This window comes from Puma concolor, chromosome E3 (genome assembly GCF_028749965.1).
Source record: "Puma concolor isolate L17-30 chromosome E3, mPumCon1.1.hap2, whole genome shotgun sequence".
In the NCBI taxonomy this organism is placed as follows: Eukaryota; Metazoa; Chordata; class Mammalia; order Carnivora; family Felidae; genus Puma; species Puma concolor.
In genome coordinates this window covers 19,202,038-19,228,297 of record NC_141682.1, presented here as the reverse complement: position 1 = coordinate 19,228,297, position 26,260 = coordinate 19,202,038, and the positions used below count along the sequence as shown (strand labels likewise).

General features: G+C 55.8%; 3 protein-coding genes across 8 annotated transcripts; all 3 read right to left on the bottom strand.

Annotated features, from left to right (window-relative positions):
* Positions 1-344: 344 nt before the first annotated feature.
* On the bottom strand, positions 345-7,731 carry PPP4C (protein phosphatase 4 catalytic subunit). The gene is made up of 9 exons (XM_025920122.2): positions 7,613-7,731; positions 7,209-7,376; positions 3,754-3,805; positions 3,127-3,177; positions 2,809-2,910; positions 2,082-2,255; positions 1,862-1,988; positions 849-1,038; positions 345-769 (listed from the first exon to the last, which is right to left on the bottom strand). Exons 2-9 carry the CDS (start codon positions 7,304-7,306, stop codon positions 640-642), a joined length of 924 nt encoding a protein of 307 aa, XP_025775907.1. The 5' UTR covers positions 7,307-7,376; positions 7,613-7,731; the 3' UTR covers positions 345-639.
* Positions 7,732-9,686: 1,955 nt separating this feature from the next.
* ALDOA (aldolase, fructose-bisphosphate A) lies at positions 9,687-15,518 on the bottom strand. Of its 2 annotated transcripts, none has more exons than XM_086692458.1 (9): positions 15,362-15,518; positions 12,668-12,794; positions 12,371-12,582; positions 11,458-11,512; positions 11,171-11,331; positions 10,732-10,815; positions 10,439-10,613; positions 10,077-10,276; positions 9,687-9,991 (listed from the first exon to the last, which is right to left on the bottom strand). In XM_086692458.1, exons 2-9 carry the CDS (start codon positions 12,777-12,779, stop codon positions 9,896-9,898), a joined length of 1,095 nt encoding a protein of 364 aa, XP_086548584.1. In that variant the 5' UTR covers positions 12,780-12,794; positions 15,362-15,518; the 3' UTR covers positions 9,687-9,895. The 2 variants fall into 2 exon arrangements, with proteins under 2 accessions (XP_086548584.1, XP_086548585.1); XM_086692459.1 differs by lacking the exon at positions 15,362-15,518 and adding an exon at positions 14,115-14,274.
* Positions 15,519-15,649: 131 nt separating this feature from the next.
* On the bottom strand, positions 15,650-23,501 carry LOC147573017 (uncharacterized). 5 transcript variants are annotated; one of them, XM_086692465.1, is made up of 6 exons: positions 23,292-23,501; positions 23,016-23,051; positions 22,042-22,270; positions 21,692-21,847; positions 15,889-16,417; positions 15,650-15,735 (listed from the first exon to the last, which is right to left on the bottom strand). In XM_086692465.1, exons 3-5 carry the CDS (start codon positions 22,057-22,059, stop codon positions 16,304-16,306), a joined length of 288 nt encoding a protein of 95 aa, XP_086548591.1. In that variant the 5' UTR covers positions 22,060-22,270; positions 23,016-23,051; positions 23,292-23,501; the 3' UTR covers positions 15,650-15,735; positions 15,889-16,303. The 5 variants fall into 5 exon arrangements, with proteins under 5 accessions (XP_086548591.1, XP_086548590.1, XP_086548587.1 ...); XM_086692464.1 differs by having other exon boundaries at positions 22,042-22,185; positions 23,292-23,368; XM_086692461.1 differs by having other exon boundaries at positions 22,042-23,051; positions 23,292-23,396.
* Positions 23,502-26,260: the final 2,759 nt, after the last annotated feature.

Sequence of the window (26,260 nt, the reverse complement as noted above, 5' to 3'; positions counted from 1 at the left end):
GCAGGGCTGGGTGAGCAAAGGTTTTGTGGGGAGACCCGAGCCCCAATTTACACTTGCCAGTTTCCAGCTGCATGACCTCATGCATGTAAATCAACCGGCTTTGGTGCTGTTTCCTCTTCAGGGAAGTGGGGAAACGTGAATGTCCTGACCCTGTTTTGAGAATTAAATAAGGCTGCTTCTGAGAACCCAGCCCTCTGCCTGGCACGGCGGAAGCCTTCCCGGAAGTCACTGTCACTGAATGCAGACCAGGAGGCTCTGGGGCAGTCAAGGTCCTCAGGTCTACCCCAGGCCCCAAGGCCGGCATCGCTGCTCAATACCAATCGAGTCTGACACAAACCCAAAGACCATTTTTCTCCTTTTATTAGAATTTTTCTTTCTCTCAAAATTTTTTTATCTAAAAACAAACAAAAAAAAAAGGAAAAAAGAAAAACAAAAAATTATTGGAAACATCATGGTTCAAGTGGGGAGAAAGGAGAGGAGCATGGAGCGGAAGCTCCAAGCGTCTCCAGAGAAAGTCCTCACCCTCGAAGTGCCCTCTCTGGGGGGAGAGCAGAGCCGAGACAACCCCCCAACGCCCGGCCTCCGTCTGGAGAAGAGGGCAGAGTCACAGTGGTCCGAGGGCCAGAGGGGCTGGAGGGATCACAGGAAGTAATCGGCCACGGGTTTCTTGGAGGGGATGCCCCGGGTCTCTTGGGGCGCAGCCTCGAAGATGATGAAATCTTTCTGGAGATGCTCATCTAGCTCCAAGATGGCTGCCACATTCCCACAGCTAGAAGCGGAGGGCAGTGGTGTGAGAGGAGTGGGTCAGCCCGGGCCCCCACCCCCACCCCCTGGCCCAGGCAGCTCACCGGTAGCAGTAGTTGGGAGCCGACCACACAGTGAGCACAGTCTCATTGAAGTGCCACTTATAACCTTCCATCACCAGTTGGTGGGCGCGACAGATCATGTCAATATCGTTGGCTGCATTAAACTGGGCCACCACGTCACTGCCAAACAGGTAGCCAGCCCCACGGGGGCTCACGCCCCAGCCTGTTGTGTCTGAGGCAAAGGAAGGTAGGGATGGGGGGAGAGGGTGTCCTCGAGGTTTCTCTGGTGCCCACCGCCCTTCAAAAGAGACCATCCTGTCCCCCTCTCTCAAGCCCCACGGGGCCAGAGCACACGGCCTGTGTTCTGGGGGATCCTGGAGACAGGACAGCAAATGCTGGAGAAAATCAGCTCCAAAGGAGAAAGAATTTTCTGACGGTTGGAGCTATCCCATAACCAGAGTGACCATGTGACTTACAGGCCAAAGAGGTGCACACAAAAGCGAGAGAAGACACTTATAATGACCACATTGGTCCAGCAGGTGACAACAAGGGCTGTCCTGGCCGCCCTGGGAGCAGTGGCCAGGCAGGCGGGCACGGCAGTGAGGGGGCGGAGGCTGTGCGTGTTACAGCAGGAGCTCTGGACTGGTACTTGGGAGACTCGGCGTTCAGTCTTGGCTCTGCTCTGTACCAGCTGGGGAACCCCACAAAATGAGGGACGTTCGTGGGGCTGTCGTTCTCGGAGTGTGAACTCTGCAGAAGCCCCTTCAGGTTCAGGGGGCCAATGATTTCGTCCCAAACAAGCCTCTGAGCGATGAAATACACACCCATCCCCTCTCCGAGCTCACGAGCACCAGCTGCCCACACTCCTCCTCCTCTTTGAGGGTGCCAGGGGGCAAGCCGGCCAAGTGCAGACACCAGTGAAGACCAGCTCCACTCTGCTCTTCCCTAAGCCCGCCTGGCCTGTCTCTTCAAGGCGCTTGCTTTAGCTACAAGACCCCCTCAGTCTCCTGCCACACTAAGGGTAGAGCCACCCTGCCCTGCCTGCCTGCCCTCACCTTCAGGGTCAGACCAGAGCAGGTCACACATGGGCCCGTCATGGGGCACTTCTTGCTTTCGGTCAATCGTCCGGATCTGGTCCAGGGTCTGGATAGAGGGGGAGAGGCCCCCATGCACGCAGAAGATCTACAGGGGGACAAGAAAGGAGTGAAGGCCGGCTGAGCCCAGTGCCTCTTCCCCCGCGAGTCCGATCCCCGCGGGACCCGGTAGCCGGCCCACCTTGCCATCGATGATGGCCGACAGGCTGAGGTAGTCAAAGATCTCAGTGCAGTAGCGCCACACGGTCACCGAGCCATATTTGCGCAGACACTCGTCGTAGAAGCCGTAGACCTGGGTGATCTGGCGGCTTTCGTGGTTGCCCCGGATCAGGGTGATTCGGTCAGGATAGCGAACCTGAAGGGGGCCACCGATCCAGGGCTGGGGGCTGGGCTCTGTCCCTCCCTCACAGCCCCACCGGCCCTTCCCAGATCTCCTCATACTTGCCCGCCCTGTCACCTCACCACTACCCCAGCCCAGAGTCATGCCATCTCTTGCCAACCTCACAGGCCCCGGTCCCTCCTCTAGGGGATTTGAGGCTGACCCCTCCCCATCAACTACAACGTATCGGTTCCCCTTTCACCACTAAGTCCTTACCGAGACCCTCAGGTGCTCTGTCATCTGGACTACCGATGGATACCGCACCCAGGTGAACCCAACACCCTGCCACTTTCCGAGCACGGGGAGCCTCTATTCCCTCCCCTCCAATGGCGCAGCTCCGCCTTCTCCTCCAGGAACCCCATCAGATGCCCCCGAGCCAAGGAAAGCTGCTCTGCCCATCCCTGGGCAAGCTGAACACCAGCAGGACGGCTCAGAGCTGGGGGTGGATGGAGAAGGAGACGAGGGCAGGAAGGACACAGGTCAGGCCGGAGGCGGCCCGGGTGTGGGCACCGGAAGCCCAGGTTCCCACCTTAAGTGCCAGCAGCAGGAGGAACGTTTCGACGCTGTAGAAACCACGATCCACAAAGTCCCCCATGAAGAGGTAGTTGGTCTCAGGGACGTCGCCACCCACCTGGGGAGGGAGGAGTGGGGGGAGAAGGGTTTGCTTGATCCTCACCTGTCCCCCGCCGTGGCAGCCCATGTGCCGGTCAAGTTGAGGCCCTTCTTTCACAGAGGGCCCACCAAACAGGAGGCCTCTCACTCACCCAAGTCAAAGCTTCCACTCTCAATTAAAGGGGTCTTCCAGTCACCCCCCAGGTCACCTGTCCCAGAGTCTCCCCACACTCACTCTGAACAGCTCCTTGAGGTCATAGAATTGCCCGTGGATGTCGCCGCATACCTAGGAAGTGAGGAGAGCTGGGTCGGAACTCGCACAGCCGGAGAGCCTCCGCCTCCAGGGGCTGCCCTTCAGAACACCCGCCGCTTTAGTAGCTCCTTATCGCTCCCAGCTAAACCTCAACCTCTCAGGGCCACCAATCTACTCTCCTACCCGGACTTCGTCTGCTCTGGAATCACCCCGCATCCCGCACTGAGTGCCAGCTGTTCTGTGGGCAAGAGCTAAAACTAGGTCTCTCGAGCTAGGCCTGTAGCTTCTGGAGCACCTGGCCCCTTCCTCTCCGTGTTTCCCTCAAGGAACCCGGAATAAAGCTACTAATGACACAGAATACACAGAAATGTGTGGGGTAGAATCACTCACCAGATTCAGAGTCCTTCTGCCCTGACCAAGAGTATCCCCCCATCAGCTCAAAAGACCCTTCCTGTAACATCCATTTCGTATAGCAAAGCTCCCTTGAAGATGGGAGAGGGACACACGGGACTTTCCGGGCTCTCAGGGATGAGGGGCAGACCTCTGTAGCCCACAAGATTAAGGGGAACGGCCATGTGCCTAGGCTCTGGGAGGACACGCGGTACTCACTGTGACTGGCGAGTCCACCCTCTGTACGTTGCTCTCCTCTACCAAGATCTCTCTGGGGATGGGAGAAGACCAGGGTCACCACAGCCAGGCCAGCCCAGCTCAGCCCAGCCCATTTCCTCATCTTTTGGAAGGGAGGATCTGAGGTGGGCCTTGAACCTCTAGGGGGCAGGAGTGAGGTGTGCAATATCCCCAGGATGGGCTGACCGCAGGCCTCCCCAAGGCCAAGAGGCCAGAGCCCAAACTCTTGCTGCGGCATTCAAAGCCTTTCCAAGGAGACAGTGGCCTTTCAAGCCCTGACCCCCCCTGTTGCCCTCTTTCCCACATCCAGTGCTCGTTCCAGAGAACAGACCCGCTCTCCACGCAGAGCTCTCTGCTCATGCTGCTCCCTTGGCCTGGAGCGCTCCGAGACCGTGTCCCCGGCTGAGCCTCCTCTCCGCCCGTCACGGAGGCTTTCCCCAGACTGTCCAAAGGCACCCAGTGATCAACACACCATCAAAGTGATGCGCTTTTGCCTTATTTAGAGGGAGTGACAACTTTGTTCTTTCGTTCCTCCCTGCAGTGGAGTCTACTACTACTCGAGAGCGCGTGACGTGAAACCACTCTGTCAGCTACACACACACAGCGAAGTAAGCGGTGCCACGTTTCCAGATTTCACCCTTGGTGATGATGGCAGCAGTGACCACTCCAGTTCACGCCACACCCCAGGACCGTAGTAAGAGCTTGGTGTCGATGACACAAACCCAACGGCCACCCCCCAAGGCGGGCACTGTGGTGACACCCACTGCTCAGGGGAATAAACTGGCCACGGTCATACAGGTGGGATTTAATTCAGGCAGCCTGGCGCTGCCACCTAGCTACTCTGGTGTGGGGGGCGCCCAGGCACTGGCCTTTTTCTGCCAGCCTCCTCCTAGGAGACAAGCAGCTCCCTGAGCTCCGAGAACGGATGCTTTCACCTATGGCCCTGAAGATGCTCTCTATGAAAAAGGTGGCTTGAGGGAAGTGCGTTTGCTTGGCTTTCTGGGAATGGGGGGACGTTCGGGGGAAGGCACTGGCAGTGATCGAGCGGCCATCCAACAACCAGGCCCTCCCGCTAGGAACGCACCTGGCGTGAAACACTGTTCCACATCAACTGCTTATGATGACCTCCCCAATGGACTCAGGGAGGTTCTTTTCCTCCTCGACAGAAAAACCAAGGCTTAGAGAAAAAAGGGGGCAGGATCACGGTCACGAAGCTGGAGAGTGAATGAACTGAACTCAGGAGCCCAATCTCCTATGAATCTGTGCCGGCCTCATCCACAGATTCCGGGCCCAGCCTCCAAGCCCAGCTCTGTCACTCACAGCACATCATCCGCCCTCTCAGGGGTCACACCCGCCCACCTTTACTTCCACAACGAATGCTACCTTTAGAAAATGCCTGCCAAAGTGCCAGCCCCTGTCCCTACAGATGCAGAATCTCATCTGAGCTCCGTAAGGACTTCAAAGACTTGGAGAGATGGAGAGACTTGACCAGGATTACATTGTTTATAGGTGACGAAGCTGGGACTCATATTGAAAACCACCGGATTCAAACCCTCTGCTCTTTTCCTGTACTGGTATTTTTAGTAGGACTGAGTTCAGTCCACACACTTCAGGCCTCTCTAGTTCCAAGGGTTTGAGACTATGTACCCTGTGAGCAAAGGGAGGTTCCTAACACTTTCAGCCTTGGCTGGGCCCCTGGTGGGTCTCCAGGAGGCCATGGCCAGGTGCAAGAGTTGTTCCCCCTTCAGAATGGGCCCAAGATAATACTGGCCAACTTGGGCCTCAGCCCAGTACCTCCCAGGCCCTTCTCAGTTTCGGCTGGATGGGACTCTCCCACTCCTCAGTCCTCTATAGCTCCCCAGTGCTTTGTACACAGTTTAAGTGTCTCTGCTTGGCTGTCAATGAGCATGGAGTACAGTGAAAGATCTGGATCCAAAATGAACCTCCCCTCCAACGAGCTGTGAAACTGCAGGCAAGACATTATCTTTTCAGAGACTCAGTTTCCTCTTCTGTGAAACACTCACGCTTGACCTCACGAAGCCACAGGGCTGCTGCCAAGAGCAATGGAGACGGAATAAATTACCTCTCTGTTATTCTGAAAACTCCACCGTGCTATTCGAGCATTAGCTATCCTCACCACCGAATCAATTCAGGCCCTCTGGGCAAGATGAGTCTAACAGGAAAAAGAACAGTGCCAGGCAACAGTTGGTTTAAGTTCCTAAAAATGCCACTCAAGACAGAGAGAACAGGGATGACTAAAAACATCTTGGGGCTCTTCCAGTCAGGGAAATTTTCTTCAAACGGCAAAACACAGTCAAGACAAAAAAGGGCCTTGCCTGTTCACCAAACAGGCCTCGTCTCACTGCTATGAGTCTGTCTGTGTGAAGTAAAACCAAGCAAGAGTCTGAGAGCCACAAGTTCAGAACCTAGCTCCGCCACGTTCTCTCTGGGTGACCTCAGTCAAGTCATCAGGCCTCCAGGAGTCACGTTAAATGGAGCAAATAGTCCTGACCTCACAAAACTGCTGTGAGGAAGACGGAAGTTCCTTGCCAGTACGAGGCCTGTTGTGGAACCGTGGGCCTGCTGTTCAACAAACGTACGGTGGTTCTCCTGGCTCTTTCCCTACAATTCTCCGGCACGGTGCAAGCTGCAAACAGTACCTTAGGGGAGGCAGGTTTAAGTGGTCTCCTTGCTGGTGCCCACACATCTCGGGGCCTCCACTCCTGCCCTCATCCTACTACAAATGTCCTTCCTCCCTGGCCCTGCTCCCATCAGCCAGCCAAATGATTTTCATCCTTCCAGGCCACCTTCTCTTAGAAGCCTTCCCTGATGACTTCAGTCCATATCAGCAATGCCCTCTTCCTACACGGTAACAACAGTAACACCTAAGGATTAGTGAGCACTTACGTTGTACCAAGGAACTATGCTAAGCCCACCCCACGTACCAACTTACTGACCCGTCACAGCCATCATAGTAAGTACTATTATCCCCAGTCTACAAATGAAGAAACTGTCAGGGACCTCAAGATCACCAACACAGCCAGTAAGTGGCAGAGCTCACCTCCCAACCTAGAACCATCACATTCCAAAGCCTGAGCTCCTAACCACTACATCATCCTACTTCCCACAGAACTCAAGGGTTGGGCTTATCCCCAAAGTTCAGTTCCTCCAAGAAACATCTGTTCCTCCGGCAGGTAAAGTTGTTTCCGTGAGCTTCCTAAGTATCTTATGACTCTCTAACGCCACTGAAAACGCGTCACTTCATACTTTCGGTGTCTTTATCCAGGTCTGTCTTCTCCCAACAGGCTGGTTGCTCGAGGGAAGTGGCCCTATTCTGCTCCTCTCTGGGAAAGATGCCAGGATGATCCAGGCCCCAAGTTCTCACTGGCTTTGCCCCAGACCGGAACCCCCTTGGGCAGCGGGGCCACCAGGCTCACCTGGCCTTAGCGCACAGGGCCTTGACTTCGCTCTCTTTGATGAGCTCGCAGCGCCGCAGTTGCTCGATCTGCCGGTCCAGGTCGCTGATCTCCGCCATGGCCCACCACCCGCCCCCGGCGCGGGTCAGAGCCGGGGCCGCCGCCCCCTCCGCACCGCACAGGGGTCTCCTGAGGAACGAGAAGACGAGTCCGTGGATCAGAGCGTCCGTAGGGGGAGCGGGGGGGTGGGGGTGGGGAGGCAACTAAATTCTGGAGCTGGCCCGGCCCCCCCCCCTCCCCGCCTCCCCTCACATCGGCCCCGGGACCCCCAGCGTCCCACGGTCCTGGCCGCTCCCCGCTAACTCCCGCCGAACCCCGCGATCCCGCGCTCGGGACGGTGGCCTAGAGGGGTCTCAGCCTATTACCGCCGCCGCGACTCCGGCCCCGGCTCCCGGACTCCCTGCCTGCCTTCCTCCTTCCCTCCGCTTTGGGCCGCCGCCACCGCCGCTTCTACTTCCGGCCCCGCCGCGGAAGCAAAGGGAGACCAGTTCCGTCGCGCGCCGGATGTGGCGTCATACACACCTTCCCCCTCGCGCGCCGCGCCCTTACCCCCACCTCTCGGAGCAGAGGAGTAGGGATGAGCCGAAGGAAGCGGATGTGGGCAGCGTGCGGGCGGAGGTCACCGGGGGCCCGGCGGAACCGCCTCTTGCGAGCTGATGGACACCTCAGTCCGCCCCACTCCCATCTCCGTTAGGGAAGCAAGCTGAGCCGCGGGGCCGCCGTGTAATTTTGTGACACGCTTTTATTTACCTGTTTGAGTCGGCCTACCCATCCCTGAGGGTCACCCTTGCAGCCCTGGTGCTTAGAACGAGGCCTGGCACAGTAGGCATACCTAAACATTTGTTCAGTGGCTGGAAGAATCCTGTCCAAATCTCTTTCCGTGGCCCCAGAGAAATCTCTGCCGTAGAGGACCTCCGAAGTTAGAGGCAGAAAGGAGTCCACCTTGCCCACACCGAGTCTGGGCCTCAGTCAAAATGACCTCCCCAATTCCAGAACAGTACCCCCCGACACCCTTCAGTTGCTTCCTGTTGCCTGCAAGTTTTATTCCTTTTTTTTTTTTTTTTTTTTTTTAAAGGAATCAGTTCTAGTATCTCCACCTATCACACGTTCTGGAATTTGGATTTCACCGTTAGTATAAAAAGCCCACCCCCACCCCCACCACTGGTATTTGGGGAAGTGACTGGTCTGTGAGCATACTTGGTGTCTGAGACTTTGCACATGCTGCTCCCTTTTGAAAACTCCTTTTTGCTATCTTCTGTTGACCTTCAATTTTTATTTGCTTTCCTTAAGACTTTGTTTCAGAGAATTGAGTGAGGCTAGGCACAGAAGCGAGGCCAAAGTTTAGAGAGGCACTGGGAGTGGGGTTGGTTTTGTATGTAGGTAATAGATGCAGATGTGCACTGAAGGAAATGACCAAGTTCTTAAACTCCTAAAAAGTCCTAGGTTAAGTCAGTTCTATGCACATCACTACAGGAATTCAGTAGGTCCAGAGAGATCACAAAAGTCAAGGTTATTTTTTTCCCTCCAGAAGGGAGCTCAGACAGTAAAGGGCCCAGAGGGAAATTCAGGAAGTGGCAGGACTCACTAAGATCCCTGGTTAGAGCTAGGGCCTTTAACAGCTCAAGAGACCTGATGCAGTTACTGCTACAGCCCAACCTGGGTGACTGGGAAAGGGTTCAAGGTGTGGCAGAGGCATTAAGTACGGGGCCTTCATTCTGGCTTCACGGAACGCAGCAGCTACTTTGGCCCAGTTCTTAACCTGGAACCTGCGCCCTGTGTTGTTGAGGGGGCTGAACAATCTGTGTTGTTGAGGGGGGTTGTTGGAATAAATTCCAGGTTCTTCAGGCGGTTCCATGGTCCAAGGAAGATTAATTAAGAAACCAGTTCTAATCCCATCTCCTGTTGAGATGGGAAAACAGACAAGCTCAACAGTACAGATTAAGGACATAGGCATTAATAATCTTGTCTTCATCAAAAAAGTGCAACCTCAGGCAGCACGGACTTAAGCGGGAGATGGGAATAACAACACCCACTCATACAGATCACTTGCGTGGTGTCGTGTCGTTGTCACCTGGCTCATACCACTCAGGAAATGTTGGCTTAGGTTAGTGGCTGTTTTTGTCACAGGGGCCTTGTGCACCTGTGAGTTCTGGGTCTAAAAGTGAGATGAGCCTAACACATACTCCCCCCAACTGTGAGCCTTATCAGGTGCTGCTGGTAAAAGCAGATGGGGAGCTTGATGGTAGGGAGAAAATTTCACGAGCTCTCCTCTTGAAGCCCTGGGCAAGCATAAAACAAAGCAGGAAGGTCCTCTCCCAACCCATTCACCTTTCTCCTGCCCAGGAAGGAAGAACAGGAAACAAGGGATCTTTCTTCTTCTAGGCTCTGCCACCTCCCCTGGCCCTCCCCGGTCCTGAACACCAGACACGGACGGCACACTCCCCCTTAAATAGATGTTTATTGGCAGTGGGCTGGAAAGAGCAGTGGAGTTAGCATATACAGACAACACCACACACCAATGTCACATGGGAGGCAAAAGTGATGGGAAAGAGCAGCCTGGAGCCCTGGGTGAAGTCCCCTCCTCCAGAGTGAGTGTGGGAGGGGACGGGGCCTGGAGTGTTGAGGGGGCAGCCTTAGGACATCTCCGCTTAGTAGGCATGGTTAGAGATGAAGAGAGACTCGCTGGCTGCAGCCCCAGCCTGACCACTTGGGGTGTACTTTCCTTGGCAAGCGAGGCTGTTGGCCTAAGAGGGGAGAGGAGCCAGAGTGAGGTCTCATCAGAATCCCGTCCGCCCCGGCACCCCGCCCGCCTCTTGCCCCCATCCTTACCAGGGCTCGCTTGACATACTCCTCCTGGGCAGCCTTCAGGTTCTCCTTCTTTCCACCCCAGGCCTTCAGGGCAGAAGCCTGCAGGGCTCGGCCATAGGAGAAGGTCAGGGCCCACGGCTTCAGCAGGGGGCATTTGTTGATGGCGTTGAGGTTGATGGATGCCTCCTCCTCACTCTGGCCTCCAGACAGGAAGGTGATCCCTGTAGAACAAGGGGTGAAGGGGGGGAAGCAGATATAGTCAGAGACTCAGGGCTTGGTAGGAGCCCCTAGAAGCTGAGCTGGAAGTCAGACCAAATGGGCGTAAAGATTGTGGGCACAGTTCATCTACCTCCCAGAGGTCAAGATGAGGATGTGGGTCTCACCAGTGACAGCGGGGGGCACCGTGCGGCGCAGAGCTGTGACAGTTGCCATGGCAATCTCCTCATGAGAGTATTTATGGGTGCAGGCGTGGCCTGGGGTTACCATATTGGGCTTCAGCAAAGTGCCTTCCAGGTAGATGTGGTGGTCACTCAGAGCCTTGTAGACAGCAGCCAGCACCTAGAGCAGAGCAGGGCCAAAGTCGGTTGCGATCGAGGCGGGGGGAACAGGGGTCAGTCCTACAGCCCTTGGCCCAGTCGCCTATCCACCACACTGCCCAGGCAGGCAGGGAACTTACCTTCTCGGTTACGTACTGACAGCGCTTCAAGTCATGGTCCCCATCAGGGAGGATCTCGGGCTCCACGATGGGCACGATGCCATTCTGTGGGGTGAGGGACAGGGTGGCCATGAGGCCTTCTAAGCTGAAGCCCACCCATAGCTCTCCACAGCTATCAGCCAAGATCTTATCTCCATGATGACAGAGACTCATGGCCTCACGGCCCTCAGCAGACTGTAGGGAACAGGCATCTCCTCCAAGACACCCACACAATCCCTATTCTGCTCCTCTGCTCACAGAACCCCCGAGTGTCCTCCACAGGCCTGAGCCTGATGCTTGGGGAAGATCCAGAACAACTGCGCTGGGGGAGGTACGTATACTGGCAGATGGGTGGCAGGCTAGCTGACACTCTGGAACCAAATGAGGTAGGAGGTGGCCTGCTGGGGAACTGGAGGCCCACCTGCTGGCAGATGCTGGCATAACGGGCCAGCACGTTGGCGTTTTCCATGATGGCAAGGGCTGAGGGGGTGTGTTCCCCAATCTTCAGCACACAGCGCCACTTGGCAAAGTCGGCTCCGTCCTTCTTGTACTGGGCACAGCGCTCAGACAGCCCATCCAGCCCTGGAGAGGGAACAGAATCGTCAGAGCACAGCAGAGGAGGGGGCAGGCGGCTCCCCACTCAACCTCGGCACCCAGAGGGCTGGTGGCCTGGGTGAGTCAGTCTGTAGGGCAGGCAACGGTTCTCACCTTGGGTGGTAGTCTCGCCGTTCGTTCCTGCCAGGGGTACCACACCCTTGTCCACCTGTTGGGGTGGGGGGGGCAGCAACAACATAAGATAGGAGGAGTGACCTCTAGTACTCCACTCTGCCCCTCACTTTACTTAATCTTTTTAAAAATTTTTTTTTTTTCAACGTTTTTTATTTATTTTTGGGACAGAGAGAGACAGAGCATGAACGGGGGAGGGGCAGAGAGAGGGGGAGGGGCAGAGAGAGAGGGAGACACAGAATCGGAAACAGGCTCCAGGCTCCGAGCCATCAGCCCAGAGCCTGACACGGGGCTCGAACTCACGGACCGCGAGATCGTGACCTGGCTGAAGTCGGACGCTTAACTGACTGCGCCACCCAGGCGCCCCTCACTTTACTTAATCTTAAGTGATACCTCACGGTTTGCAAATGTTTTCAGTTAGTTACAATACCTGGGCCTAGGAAGGAAGATACACAGGGAGGTTACTGGACAAAACCTGGACTGCCACCACTTACTAACTCTGCGAGCCAAACACTTCACTGCCTTGAGCTTCTGGGTCTTAGTCTGTACAAGGGGAACGCCTTGCTCTTGGAGTTACGAGGATGAAAAGTGCCAGGCAGGGGTACCTGTCTGGCTCAGTCGGGGGAGCATGTGACTCTCGATCTTGGGGTTGTGAGTTCGAGCCCCACACCGGGTATAGAGATTACTTAACTAAAATATTAAAAAAAGAAAAGAAAAAGAAGCCAAGCAGTTCCCATACGTTTCTGGCTTTTCTCACACATGCTTCGGAGGTGGCCTGGGGCAGACTCCACTCACGTCTCCAGGCTCCCAACCCAATGTCCACCCCCACCCCGGCCGGCCACTCTGATTTCTTTCCCCGAGATCCATCTCATATCCTGAGACCCAGCCCCCTCACCTTGATGCCCACAACACCGCCCTTGGATTTGATGACTTGGGGGAAGGGGCGGCCATCGTCCGTCTTCTGGTACAGTGTCTCATGGAAGAGGATGACACCCCCAATGCAGGGATTCACACGGTCGTCGGCAGTCAGCAGCAGCTGGCGGTAGAAGCGCCGGTTCTCCTCCGTGTTCTCGGTGCCGATGGACTGCAGCCGCTTGGCAATGCTCCCTAGGAGGGGATATCGTATAAAAATAAGAGGATCAGCCTGTCACCCTCAACCCTGGGCCCTCCTCCCACTGTGTCCTGCCCGTACCAGTGGACTCATCTGCAGCCAGGATGCCCTTGCCCGGAGCCACAATGCGGTGAGCGATGTCAGAGAGCTCCTTCTTCTGCTCTGGGGTCAGCGCTGGGTATTGGTAGGGCATGGTGCCGGTCAGTTCCTGGCCAAAGGAGGCAGACAGGGGAGGAATGGTTAGCTGGGTCTTCCCATGGTCTCCCCACAAGCAGGGCCCCTTGCCTGGAGGTCAGGACAAAGGTTCCCTACCTCCCCTAGTCCACACTGGGCAGGTCTTGGGGCACTTCCTGTGCCCAAGCCTCCCCTACACCCAACTTCCCTGTACTAGGCCTGCCTCCTGTACCTTCCCTAACTTTGTTTGTTGCTAGGTGTTTCCCACCTTAGGGTGGGGTTGCGTACTGGCATCTGTGGTAAAGCAATAGGCCAGAGACATGGAAAGACAGGTCATGTAGAAGCTGGACCCTTCTGGCTTGCGCTCTGCCATGGGGTCACCTTGCCTAGAAGCAGAACCGAACCGGAGTATTTTAGAATTTAGAGGTCGCACATCAGGCAGAGGGCCCAACAGAAGGACCCAGAGAAGGGAAAGCTCTGGGCTTCAAGTCCCACAGAAACCAAGGGCCAGAGCTGAGACTAGAACCCAGATCTTCTGACTGCTGTACGGGATCCACCCAAGATTCCAGGGCCAGCCCAGGCTCCAAAGCCTCAAGGACATCCCAAGGTCAAGCTTCTCCTCCCAGGGTTGGGGGAGGGCCTTAGGAAAAGGGTGTTAGAAAAAAGGGCAGGAGGGTAACGGGAAGCCCAGGAAAGGGCAGCAGAGGAAGCCCAGCCCAAGGGGGAGGAACGGGGTAAGGTTTACCGATCTCATTGCTCATACAGGGTAAGAGAATTGTAGAGAGGCGAGCGGCCCCACCCCTTCCCCTGAAAATGCTCCTGTCTGCCCGCACAGCTGCAGCTGTTCCAGGCTCACAATCAAGGTCACCAGATAAGTAAAGGCACGGAAAGTGTTAACTGAGCAGCACGCGCTTCCAAGGGGTTTCCCCTCCTCGCCAGGGGGGGTCCCACCTCCCAGGGCAGGGACCAACACGCTTTCGGAAACCCTGAGAGTATACGGGCTGGCCCCCACCCCCTCGCTGCCTCTTAGGATCACCGCAGAGGCAAAGGGGCCGTAATCCTTTGCACCTGGGATCCCAGCAAGAAAAGGAGAAAAGGAATGGCTCTTCATCTCGTCCTGCTTCCTCCTCCGCCATGACTCAGCGCGCGTAGTCGCTGCATTGCGCAGCAAACCAAGGAAACTCAAGCTGAAGAGGGTTGAGGAGTCCGGGCTGGGAGCATGTATGTGGGAGGTAGTGGGGCGGGGGGAGATGCTGGGACGGGGGAATGGGGGTGGGCTCCGACCCGACCGGCCACTGCCCCCAGGATCCTTCTCCAGGGTCCCTGACCTTCGCACACGGCGAGGGGAGCTCACCTGGCACGGGAGGGGGCGGGTTTGCGGGGTGCGGCGGTGGAGGGCGACGGGCCGGCGAGCGGACTGAGGGAGCGAACGCGGCAGTCGTCACCAGCACCCTGGTTCTGCGGCGCGTTCCAAGCGGAACGCAGCCTACTCAGCTCCGGAGGGGGCGGCGCAGGGGGCGGGAAGCAAGGAGGTGGCGCCGGGCTTATAAAGGCACCGCGCCAGCCTCCGCCGGGTTTTTTCCCTTGAAGGGGGCCGGGAGAGCGCTGGCGTCCAATTGCAGGAGAGGAACGGTGGAGAGGCCGCCCCCGAAAGGCGAAGCCCGGAGGCGGCGCTTGGGCGGGGCCAGCGCTACGAGAACACGATCCTTGCCCCTCCCCCCTCACCCCCCGGCCCCCTAGGACGTGACTCGGGCCACATCCTTCGGGTTGCCTGGGCTCTCCACCCCCCCACCCGCCGTCTCCCTTCTCCCCCCAGTTGGCGCGTTCTGGGGAGCCGTGACTCAGCCGATTAGGGGCCCCGGAGGAGATGGGAAGGGAGGTGGGGGCAAGTGGGTGCAAGAGCCTGAAAGGACGGAGGCTCAGCCTCCCGGTCTAGGCCCAGCCGCGCGGCCGCGGGGCAGCCCCAGCTTCCGGCCTGCGCTGATGCAGCGTGTGTCACACTGTGACAGAACCCGGAGGTTGGGCGTCTGCCGGCCTCGCCTGCAGGCTCGACTTGCGGGCTCTGGCGCGCGGGGCCGCCCCTCCCTGGGTCACCAGCCCAGGCGGAAGAGCGGCGGGGGGGAAAGGGCGGCGAGTGGCTGCCCCGGGAGGAACACGACAGGGCGGCGGCACGGCGGGGGGGGGGGGGGGGGGGCGGAGGCCGGGCGGCAGCTGTTCCGGGTGGCCCGCCCGCGCCGGTGTAGGCGCCCCAGCTGCCCGGGTCGGGCTCGCGGCCGCGGGGGACCGGCCTCGCCGTGCGTGCGCACGCCCTCTCCGCCCGGGCCGGCGCGGACCCGCCTGCGGCCCCCGCCGCCATCCACAGCCAGACTGCGGCGGAACCGGCCGGCCGCCGCTCGCCCCAGCGAGTCTGGAGATGCAGCGCCAGAGTCCCCGCGCAAACGTCTCCCTGGGACCTGACTTCCCCCTCCAGACTCAAACCTGTCCCTAGCCGGTCAGCCCCCAGATACATTCCGAGTCCCTCATCCTACCAGCCAAGCCTCCCCTCTTAATCTGGACCCCTTAGGCCCAACCCCAACCCTGCAGCGTCCTGCTGGCGCCCACCTGCGAGGAGGTTGAAGGAGCGGGCAGAGCCTGGTCAGCAGCGAGTGAGCCAGGCCGCTCCTGGGCTGGGTTATAAGGCAGCTCCTGCCCTCCCCCCAGCCAATGTCCCCAACCTTCTCCGGTGACCCCTGCCCTTTCCTTGCCACGGATCCCCTGGCAGGGTCCTATATTTAGGGAAACCTGAAGCCCCTGACATTCAGGCCAGCGTGGGGCCTAAAGTGAGAGAAGGGGGAGGAAGCTCTGGGCCTGCCCTAGTTGGGGGGCAGGGGGAGGGCCCCTGCCCACTCACCCGTCCATCTGAGGAAATTTCTTCCTTGGAAATCCAGCCTGAGGCCCTCAAAGGTTGTCAAGAGAAATCAATCTTTGCCAGGGATCTGTGGGGAGGGAAGGAGAGGAAAGGGGACTCAGATCTGTGGCCCTCTCTGCCTCCTTCTCAACCCCCTCCCCTCTGGGCCCTGATGATGGCTGTTGTGATTCTCAGGAGACCAAGCTTTTGGCGGGAGAGCAGCTGCAGGCACTACACTCACCTCAAAATAACCAAGAGTCCGTGGACAAGGTGTGGTTGTGGTACCCCTATATCCTGACGCTCAAGGCTCAAGTTTGTCCCATAATGTGGTCTGTGGTGAGCAGTGTCTCCCACCCTCACCTTCAATTTTAACAGTTTATGTGGGGAGGAGGAGAGGCGGGGAGGGGCACCTGCCAGAGCACTAGCCCCTCTCCCTCCTGGCCCCCCAAAGGGGTTGCAGTCCAGCGGGCCAAGGGCTCTCTGAGTCCTGCTCTGCAGGAAGCCAGGCTCTCCACAGCTGGTTCCCGGGCTGATGAGCTGGGCAGGCCATTTGTGGTTCCAGTGGCCTAGAGAAAGGTGTCCAGTGGCCCCTCAGGGAAAGGGACATGTGGGCCCAGGAGGTTGGTCGCTCCCCAAAGGGCAAGGACTCCGGGTCCTCATCGGAGCTTGATCTCAAAGCAGAGACAGTTGAGGCTCTGGCAGTCAGGAAGTTGGCACGCACAGGCACAGTCGCAGAGTGGGCAGCAGCGAGGGCAGCGAGAGGCCCAACCCTGAGGGAGAGGAGAAAGGGGTGAGGGCGGTGGGCAGGAGGAAGGGTGACCAGTGCCCTACGCTGTTTCCCTCTCAGGGGAGAAGGGAACAGAGAGGCCTGGAGAGTCCCATTTGCCCAGTAGAACAGAGGGTACCGTCTACCATTCTTGGGAACAAATCAATTCCCTGTGCTATTAAATCAGCAAGGAGGCAGTGTTCCAAACAACTGAGTTCAGGCGGTTCTTTCCTTCTTCCTATTTAATAGACAAGGAGACTGAGGACCAAATAATCCTGTTTGATTAAGTCCCAATGTTCAGCTCCAAGATGATTCTACTATATCCTTGTGGCCTCATTCAATTCCAAGCCAGGAGACCGGGGAAAGCACACATTTTCTGTCCATGATGAAAATGACTTGGTTTTGTGAATTTCTTCCTTGGCATGAGACCAGATTGCAGGATCTCGTTCATCATTTCTGAGCGCCTACTCCATGCAAGGCACAGACTGTATTCATGAATGACTTTTAAAAAATCTCAATTGTCTTTGAGAATGGTAATGTACAGATCTAAGAAAATTTTTTAGTGTTTCACACAGAGTCACCTCTCTTTTATGTACCAGAACCTTGCACAGGGGGCCTCTTTACAAAAGAGGCAATGGAGGCTTAGAGAGGGGGATACCCCTCAACACCAATGCCAGGAATACCAGCTTCCTTCTGGGTCTGCTGGGACAGGGACAGTTTATCTCATGTCACCACTGGCCTAGCACGGGTACTCGTGCTCAGTAGGTATGCGAGAAACAAATGAATGTTGAATGAGTGGATAAATCAAATCATTTCCCCCTCTTTGGGCAAAGAAGAAAGAAGAGGGCTTCAAGGAAATCAGAAGGGTCTGTCTCTTGGGAACTAGGAACAGCATGTCCTTGGTGACAAGAACGGAGAACTGTCCTATGTCTCCCTTCCTGCCCTGTGACAAGGGTGATCTGTGACTGCTTCATGCATGGACTGGAGTCAGGCCAAGTGGCTGGGGTGGGACACACCCAGGATGTGACAGGAGATTGGCTCCTGGAGGCCTGAGGCAGAGCTAGTGACAGTCACAGTTGCACAGCTCAATCAGACACCAGGCCAAGCCAGGAATAGGGGAATGACCTTTCAAACAGCTGAGGTTTGGGGGTGCGGTGTCAGATGACTGGTGAGATCAGATATCAGTAGGGGCTGCGGTGAGGGGAGGGGATCTGCCCGCTGCAAGGACAGGGGTCTGAACTGGGCTGGTGTAGTGCCAGCAGAATTGTCTCTCAAGAAGAAGGCTAGAGGTGTCATGGTGGAAGGGAGATTGAAGTGGTTCCCTTGTGTTTGATGCTGGGGTGGTTTGGGGCCTCCCTGGGGAGTCCCAGTCTGGGCATGAAGCGGGCTCTGTGGGTTTTTGGAGGACCACACCGTCACTCCCTACACAGGACCGGTGGCTGAGAGACGCTCCGTTGCCATCAGCTCAGAGGAGAGGGTATGAAAAGTATTTCTGGGCTCTGTCCACTGGAAGGGTTTACAGCTAGTCATTTATAACTGTCTAATGGATTTCTCGACTCTCACAAGCAGCCATGTGGCTTCTCGAAGGAATCTGCTACTTCAGTACATTAAGCAAGAATGCCACAAGACCATTAACCCTTGTGTGTTAGGCTCTTTCCGCTTCTATTTCTCTCACTTTGATTTTGGGAAGGCCAGCCATCTTTAGTGGTTAGAGCTCAGGCCCGGATGTGAATCGAATTCAGGCCCAGGTTTGGCTAATTCATGATTCGAGCCTCAGTTTTCTCATCCAAATGTGCCTCCTTCATAGGCTCATGGCGGCAAGGACAATGCCTGGTACACAGTGAACACTCAATGGCAGGCAGATATTCTTGTCCCCGATCTCTCCCCCAGGTTTTTATTTTTTTTTTTTTAAATTTTTTTTTTCAACGTTTTTTATTTTATTTTTTGGGACAGAGAGAGACAGAGCATGAACGGGGGAGGGGCAGAGAGAGAGGGAGACACAGAATCGGAAACAGGCTCCAGGCTCTGAGCCATCAGCCCAGAGCCCGACGCGGGGCTCGAACTCACGGACCGCGAGATCGTGACCTGGCTGAAGTCGGACGCTTAACCGACTGCGCCACCCAGGCGCCCCTCCCCCAGGTTTTTAAATAGGCTCCGTGCGCAGCATGGAGGCAAACCGGGGGCGGGGGTGGGGGGAGGCGGGCGTGCCGACTTTGCCGCAGGTCGTGATCTCCTGGTCTGAGAGTTCGAGCCCCGTGTTGGGCTCTGTGCCTATAGTTCGGAGCCCGGAGCCTGCTTCGGCTTCTGTGTCTCCCTCTATCTCTGGCTCTCCTCCACTCGAATTCTGTCTCTCTCTCTCTCAAAAATAAATAAAAATTTAAAAAAATAAATAAAATAAACATTAAAAAAAAAAAAAAAAGAACTGAACGGAGATCAAGAGTCGGCCGCCCAACAGACTGAGCCACCCAGGCACTGCCCTGAACAACAGTTCTTAACCCTGATGTGCCCCAGGGTTTGTTTAATTAATTAATTAATTAGTTAAAAATGCACGAAATCCAGGGCACTTGGGTGGTTCAATCGGTTGAGCAGTCTGACTTTGGCTCAGGTCATGATCTCACGGTTCATGTGTTCGAGCCTCACGTCGGGCTCTCTGCTGTCAGCGCAGAGCCTGCTTCACATCATCTGTCCCTCTCTCTGCCCCTCCCCTGTTCGCACTCTCTCTCTCTCTCTCTCTCAAAAATAAATAAACATTTAAAAAAATTTTTTTTAATTCACAAACTCCAATCCCATCCCAGACCTACTGACTGTGGGGCCTGGACGCGTGGTTTTCTATGTCTCATATGTGCCTCTGATCACACACAGGGCTGAGAACCAACCATTGCGCTGTATGACTTCATTTCTCATGGTCTAGCATAACTGCCTACTTTTTCTTCTCTGCCCTTCATTCGAATAGAAGCCCTGTGCGGCCGGGACCGTGTCCAGCTTGTTTTGCTGAGCCCCTAGGGCCTGGCACAGGGCTTCAACAGTGACTCCATAAATCTTTGGTAGGTGAATACATAAGTGAATGAATAAATGAATGAGTGAATGAATGAGATCCTTGCCACATGCTTGTGAAAGAAGCAGAGCAGGCAGGTTTGTCCCAGAAAGGAAAAGACACCTGGGTTTGTGTCCTGGCCTAGGCCTCAGGTGACTCACTCAAGCCTCTGTAAGCCTCAGTTTCGGACAGCTATAAAGTAGGCAAGAGCTTTGTAATATTTGTGGTCCTTGTTACTATAAGGAAACTGAAGAACAGACACTTTACTATACTCCGTACAGAGACGGCTCAAGGACAGAATGATCCCGCCCTGCTCTGTGTCATTCTAGAATCCTTCCTTCCTGGCTCTGGCTGAAGCCGGAAAGATCAGGCCCTGAGGTCTCCAGGTCCAGAATTCCTCACTCCATCCTCACGGGTCTGACCAGGGAGGAAAGGCCCAGACTGACAGAAGGGGCAAAGGGCAACCTCCCTCCCCCGCCAGTCCTTGGCTCCTCTCCCGGCTACCCCTCAGAAACCAAAAGCAGATTATTTGAAGGAGAGCCCCTTGCCTCATAATTTATTTCAAAACTCACAACTTCTCCCAGGAATTTAACCAACTAAGGTCCGCACAAGTTGGGAGTTTGCTGGGTCTTTTATCCTCCCTCTTTCCTCCTGGGGAAGGTCACCACTTCAAAGGCAAGAGCTTTGCTGTCTAAATCTGAGCCCCAAATAGGAAGGTGGTCAGTTACATTTAACATCGTAAAACCCACAAAGACAAAAATGGCCTGGCCTCTGGGAGCAAGGCTCCTCCCTGAGGATTCTGTTTCAACACACAATGGAGCGATTTGCTCTGCAAGACTCTGACCGAACCTCCCGGAGGCAACTTGTCCCCCTGCAAAAACAGGATAAAAATACTTAACTATCTACACACACAGGCATAGCTAGGGGGTCAAGGTGTGATTTCCAGGTAAAAAGGGCAAGTAGCAGTTGTGATGAAACAGTTTGTGTGGTATGACCCCATCTTTACCAAATAATGGCATGATATAGCAGGAATAGTACTGCATATTAGTATATGAGGGACGTACACAAAATGTAGCAACCTTGGTTATGGAGCTGGTTTATAAAGTGACTTGTACTTTCTATGTTTTTCGACACGCACACTGTAATCAATGCTTTTCATAATCAGTACTATATAGCTTTTTAAAAATACCCAGCGCTAGGGGCGCCTGGGTGGCGCAGTCGGTTGGGCGTCCGACTTCAGCCAGGTCACGATCTCGCGGTCCGTGAGTTCGAGCCCCGCGTCGGGCTCTGGGCTGATGGCTCGGAGCCTGGAGCCTGTTTCCGATTCTGTGTCTCCCTCTCTCTCTGCCCCTCCCCCGTTCATGCTCTGTCTCTCTCTGTCCCAAAAATAAATAAACGTTGAAAAAAAAAAAAAAAATTTAAAAAAAAAATACCCAGCGCTCTTGGGGCACCTGGGTGGCTTAGTCGTTTAAGCGTCTGACTCTTGATTTCAGCTAAGTCATGATTTCATGATTCATGAGATCGAGCCCCACGTCAGGGTCTGTGCTGACAATGCAGAGCCTGCTTGGGATTCTCTCTCTCTCTCTCTCTCTCTCTCTCTCTCTCTCAAAATAAATAAACATTAAAAATAATACCCAGGGGCGCCTGGGTGGCTCAGTTGAGCGTCTCACTTCGGCTCAGGTCATGATTTTGCAGTCCGTGAGTTCGAGCCCCATGTCGGGCTCTGTGCTGACAGCTTGGATCCTGGAGCCTGCTTCGGATTCTGTGTCTCCGGCTCTTTCTGCCCCTCCCCTACTCGTTCTCTCTCTCTCTCTCTCTCTCTCTCTCTCAAAAATAAATAAATGTTTAAAAAATACCCAGCTCTCAGGGTTGCTGAGAAAATAATAATGCCAGTAAAAGTGGCACACTGTCTGGAATGTAGTGCTCACTCAGTGAACAGAAGGAGCAGTGAGAGGGGTCGTTTATAGTTCCGTTTTCGGAAGCCATTGTGTGCCCTACATGGTACTCACCTTTCTCCGGCTGCCACCCTGTTTTCTTCTCTCAAAGTAGTTTTCAGCACCAGAAAAGTATGTGATGTGCTGTTTATGGTGTCTTGGGCTGTCTCCCACTGAGCCAGGACCCTGAACGGGGCCTGGCCTAGAGCAGGTGCTCAGCAATCAACGTTGTTGAACAACAACAACACAAAAACGCACAGAGCGCGCCCAGGTCGGGGCTCGGGGAGCCAGGGACAGGACAAGAACTCACAGCTTCGGTGGGCTGGGGGCAGCAGGCATCCAGGCAGCGGGCAGGGCTGGGCAGAGGGAAGTCGCAGGCTTCCGCACAGGTCCAGCAACAGTCCTGGGGCCGGGAAGCACCTTGCTTCCTGCAGGGGGAGCTGCAGTCCGTGCAGCAGCCCTGGGCCTAGGAGATGGAAAGGGCTCAGGATCCGGGCCAGGTGGCATGCGGGGGGGACAGGAAAGGAGGGACCGTGATAGGTACAGATGCGGGGACTAAATGGCAAAGGAGCCTCAGAGTAAGGGCCTGCAGATGAGGGCACCGACTGACCGCCTCCTCTTCCCCAGAGCCCACCCTTCAGCCTCCACCAGGCCCCTCACCAGCAGGCAGTGTCTCATCAGCAGCACTACACCGAGCAGCAACAAATAGATGCCCACAGCGATGAAGACGACGGCGGGGATGGGGAGCAGCAGGGAGGGACTGCTGACGGGAGCCGGGGTTGGGTTCCACGGGCTAGAGGAGGCCTGGACAAGCACAGGAGGAAGGGGTGACAAGGAGGTGGGAGGGGCTGCAGGAAGGCAAAAATACCAGGAGGGACACCGGAGGTGGCTGGGAAGAGGGGAGGAACAGCCATCAGATGCTGGGGAGAGAGTCATTGGGACTACACTGTCCTGTTCCCCAAATGTGACCTTCCTCTGTCGCCCCCGTTTCAGCACCATCGGTACTTGTTGATCATTCTAGAATGTTCCAAGATGTGTTGCTCTTCCTCTCAGAATGCCTCTCCATAACATATCTATTGTCTCTGATTCCTCTGTACTACTTTACTGTCCCTTAGGCCACATTACTGGCCGCTGACTGTCTTCCAACCCGCAATTCTGCCCCTTCCCATCCCAGCTGTGTTGTGTATCTGTCCTTTCCTTCCAGTCCTTCAATGGCTCCCAGTGACTCAGTCCAAACTTCTTATCTCGGTGACAAAGCCCTGAGCTAGCCCTGCCCACCTCAGCCTCCCTCCTCCTCCTCTCCACTCCAGCCATACTGAAGTCCCAGCAGCTCCCCAAACGCCTACCCTCTCTCCCACCCCCGAGGCTCTGCCCGAGCTGCTCCCCCAGCCTGGGATGCCTCTTCTCCTTGATTACTTGGCAAGCATCTCATCTTGCCAAGAAGCGCGGGAATGTGCGCTCCGTGGGAAGTCTATTCCCGGCACTGTCTCACAGCTCTCCTCCGGAGCTCGAAGGGTCTACGTTGGGTACAGAGCCCCCTGTCCAGTCCGGGCTCGAAGGCAGGCAAAAAGTCAGGGCGAGTTTAAGGCACTTAGGGGGTCCCTCCGGGAAAGGGTAAGGGGCCTAGGACTCACGTCCATGGGGCAGGACAGCGCCGGTCAGTCCAGGAGCTGCAGAGGAGAGAAAGTCCTGGGTCTCAGAGGCTGAGAGGGGCCATTGGACTGGGGTGCCCGATACCCCCCGCCCAGTTTGGAGAAACTGAGGCCGAACGATGGCTACTGGTCGGGACAGTGGGGTCGGGGGTCCGGGGGATTCGGGGCGGCGCCCCCCTCGCAGGCCCCAGCCTGGCCCTGGCCACACCCTTGACTGTCCCCACACCCCGGCCCCCTCCGTCCGCAGGTCCCCAGCACCTGCACCCGCGGGGCCGCGGGCGTTTCACGGATTCCGCGCCGCTCTCATCCAATCCGCCGCGGCGGCAGCACCGCCCAGAAGCTCCCGCTGCTTCTTGCCGTTGCCATGGGGATCCGAGCGCCGCTCCTACGGCGGCCGCCGAGACCCAAATTCCTTCTCCCAGCCGTTCTTCTCCGGTCAGATCCTCTGCGGTCACCAGCTCCTCGTAGCCATGGTCGACCAGGTTTTCCCGCCGTTACTGAACGGAAGTGGCGATTTCCCGCTGCCACCTGCCGCAGTCGGACCCCCATCTTGTGCGGCGTCCGGCGGCGCTGCAAAGAAAAGACTGACACCCGGGGCTACACCAGCAGCGTGCTGTGTGACTTCGGCCAAGTCACTGAGCCTCGCTGAGTCTGTAAAACCGGGAAACGCCTGCCTTACGGGGATGTTGTAAAAATCAAAGCTACTTGTTAACTGTATACCGCTATTCTTTTTTTTTTTTTCCCCAACTTGGCCGCACCCATTTCTATTGACAGTGTCCTAATTTAAGACTTCAGCGGGTCTCTTTAAACTTCACATAATTGTCAGAGTGATTTCCTCCCACCCACATCAGATCTTGTCCCTTTTCCGGGGGGCTGGGGGGCTCAGTTGGTTAAGCGTCAGGCTTCGGCCCAGGTCATGATCTCATGGCTCTGGGTTCGAGCCTCCAGTCGGGCTCTCTCCTGACAGCTTGGAGCCTGCTTTGGGTTCTGTCTCAGGGTCTCTTTCTCTCTCTGCCCCTCCCCTGCCTGTGCTCTCTCTCTCTCTCTCTCTCTCTCAAATATAAAAATAAACATTAAAAAATAAAAAAAGGTCTTTTGTCTCTTTTTTAAAGTTTATTTATTCTGAGAAAGAGGGAGAGAGAGAATGGGTGGAGGAGGGACAAAGAGAGAGGGGACAGGATCCCAGCCGGGCTCCGTGCTAACAACAGAGAGCCTGATGCGTGGCTCAAACTCATGAGCGGTGAGATCTTGACCTGCAGGGAAATCAAGAGTTGGACGCTTAACTGACTGAGACACCCAGGCACCCCAGACCATGTCCCTTTTCTATTTTAAACCTCCGGAGGCTCCCCAGCCGACTCCAGGATAAAGCCCAAGTGCTTAGCTGACAACATCATCCACTCTGGGCCCCTTTTGTCTTCCGTTTGTTCATTCACAGCATATCTAGGCTCTGGGACTCTAGCAGAGAATAAAGCTGACAAATTTCCTGCCCTCATGTTGCTTACATTCTACTAGGGGAGGGGAATCAGATAATCTGTAAAACCATAACTAAATAACAATATGTAATCATTCTTCCAAATTTCTACCATAGGACCTGTTCAAGCTTCCTGAACCAGTGCAGAGGGTCTCACAGCTCCACACATTTGCAGATGCTGTTCCCTCTGCCTAGAACACCCTTCCCCTGTTTCCCTCTGAAGAGTTCCCTCATCCTTCCAGCCTCTGCCTCAGGGAGGTCTTCCTGCCAACCTCACGGGGAGGTGGCTGCTTATGGCACCATATATGCACCGCTGTCCCAGCACTGATGACAAGCTATTTGAATTCTCCACTTTGCTCCCCGGTTAGATGGCGAGTGCCTGGGTCTGATTCATCCCCATATCCCAAGCCCTGGCAGTTCCTGTGGTCTTGGGGGCCTCGAGTGAGTACTCACTGATTCTGTGAATGAATCAAATCCAATGCCATCCACCAATGAAGTGTTGTTATCCAGATGCCCTACCTCCTTTGGCTCTCAAGCCACTCGGGCCTCCCACTTTTCATTCCTGACCTTTCTGGTTCTACGCAAACAATGCTTGCGCTCGTGCACACTCACGGAAGCACGCCTCCCCCATGGAGGCCACAGACTTCCTCCATGATTACTGTATCTGGGCATGTTCCCCTGAAAGCAGTGGCACCGTGTTCCTACTTTTGTCCATGTTGTCCACCCTGAAGTACCTTGCCACACTGCTGCCCCTGGGGATCTCCTGCACCACAAGGCAGCCACAGAAATCACCAGGGTCTGTGTCCCTGGTTCCCAAATCTCCCTTCTCACCTTCAACCACACTGACAGAGTCCCGCCCAGCACCGCCCCCCCCCCCCGCCCTCCCCAGCCCTCTCAGTGGGAGCTTCAAGCCCAGAAGACAGGGGGCTAGCTGTCCCCAGTGTCACATTGCTGATTCTAAGTCAGGGGCAGATTGCCTTCTTGGGACTGTCTTCTTGTCTGCCCCATCTTCTTTGCAAAACCCCAAGGCCCAAGATGAGGCCAGTCCCCACCCCAGCCCCAGGAAAGGTCTCAGGTGACACCCACTCCCGCCCTCTGTTCATTTCCTGCCAAGAGAGACGTCAGCCTTGGCAAGGCCTCTGGACACGTCCGTGGCCTGCAGTGGTCAGACTCACTGCCGATGGTATTCTGTTCCTACCGGGGGCTCATACATTATGCAGGATGGTGGACAGTGCACTGGGCCTGCTCGCCGTAAGACCACCAATAAGATGGGTGATGTAGGCACCCCACTCTGCCAAGGCCACCTCTGCCCTCCCTATTGGAGGCAGGGAGAAAATGACTTCAGAAAAGTCAAATAGCCATAAGGTCTCCTTCTCCCTGAAGTTCAAAGCTGGGGGTGTCAGATATGATCGCATGGAGTTTTGCTCTGCCCCTGGGAAGGAGACAAAAAGATGATGTACTCTCAGTCGTCATGGGCTGGGCGGGAGACCTGAGACCCACTGAACACCCCGGAGATGAAGGAAGCCTGGGCGGGCCTGGGCTCGGGCGTGGGAACGGAATCTGGCAGCTCCGATTTTGATCTTGGACTTTCAGCCCCTCCTATGGACATCAGACAATATTGCCTCGCAGAGACTAAGAGGAGGTCCTCAGCCTCCTTCTCAGGAAAATTGAAGGCCTTTGCTCAAGTAGTTACCCTGGGGGAATAAGAAGTTGAGGTAACCAGAGCGAGAGCAGCCATTAGTCAAGGCCTCTTCCC

Bases quoted from the DNA above. Each gene is read 5' to 3' on its own strand.
- ALDOA (XM_086692458.1), bottom strand. From the start codon at position 12,779: ATGCCCTACCAATACCCAGCGCTGACCCCAGAGCAGAAGAAGGAGCTC. The intron at 11,332-11,457 runs GTGAGAACCGTT...TTCCCTCTCCAG, and splicing joins CGGCGAGACTACCACCCAAG to GGCTGGATGGGCTGTCTGAG. The intron at 10,816-11,170 runs GTGGGCCTCCAG...CTCACCCCACAG, and splicing joins ATGCCAGCATCTGCCAGCAG to AATGGCATCGTGCCCATCGT.
- PPP4C (XM_025920122.2), bottom strand. From the start codon at position 7,306: ATGGCGGAGATCAGCGACCTGGACCGGCAGATCGAGCAACTGCGGCGC. The intron at 3,806-7,208 runs GTGAGCCTGGTG...TCCCATCCCCAG, and splicing joins GCCCTGTGCGCTAAGGCCAG to AGAGATCTTGGTAGAGGAGA. The intron at 770-848 runs GTGAGCTGCCTG...CTCCGCTTCTAG, and splicing joins GCTCCCAACTACTGCTACCG to CTGTGGGAATGTGGCAGCCA.
- LOC147573017 (XM_086692461.1), bottom strand. From the start codon at position 22,380: ATGGTGCTGAAACGGGGGCGACAGAGGAAGGTCACATTTGGGGAACAG. The intron at 21,848-22,041 runs GTGAGGGGCCTG...TCCATCTCCTAG, and splicing joins TGATGAGACACTGCCTGCTG to GCCCAGGGCTGCTGCACGGA. The intron at 16,418-21,691 runs GTGAGTTCTTGT...CCTCTCCCTCAG, and splicing joins GCCCCCAGCCCACCGAAGCT to GGTTGGGCCTCTCGCTGCCC.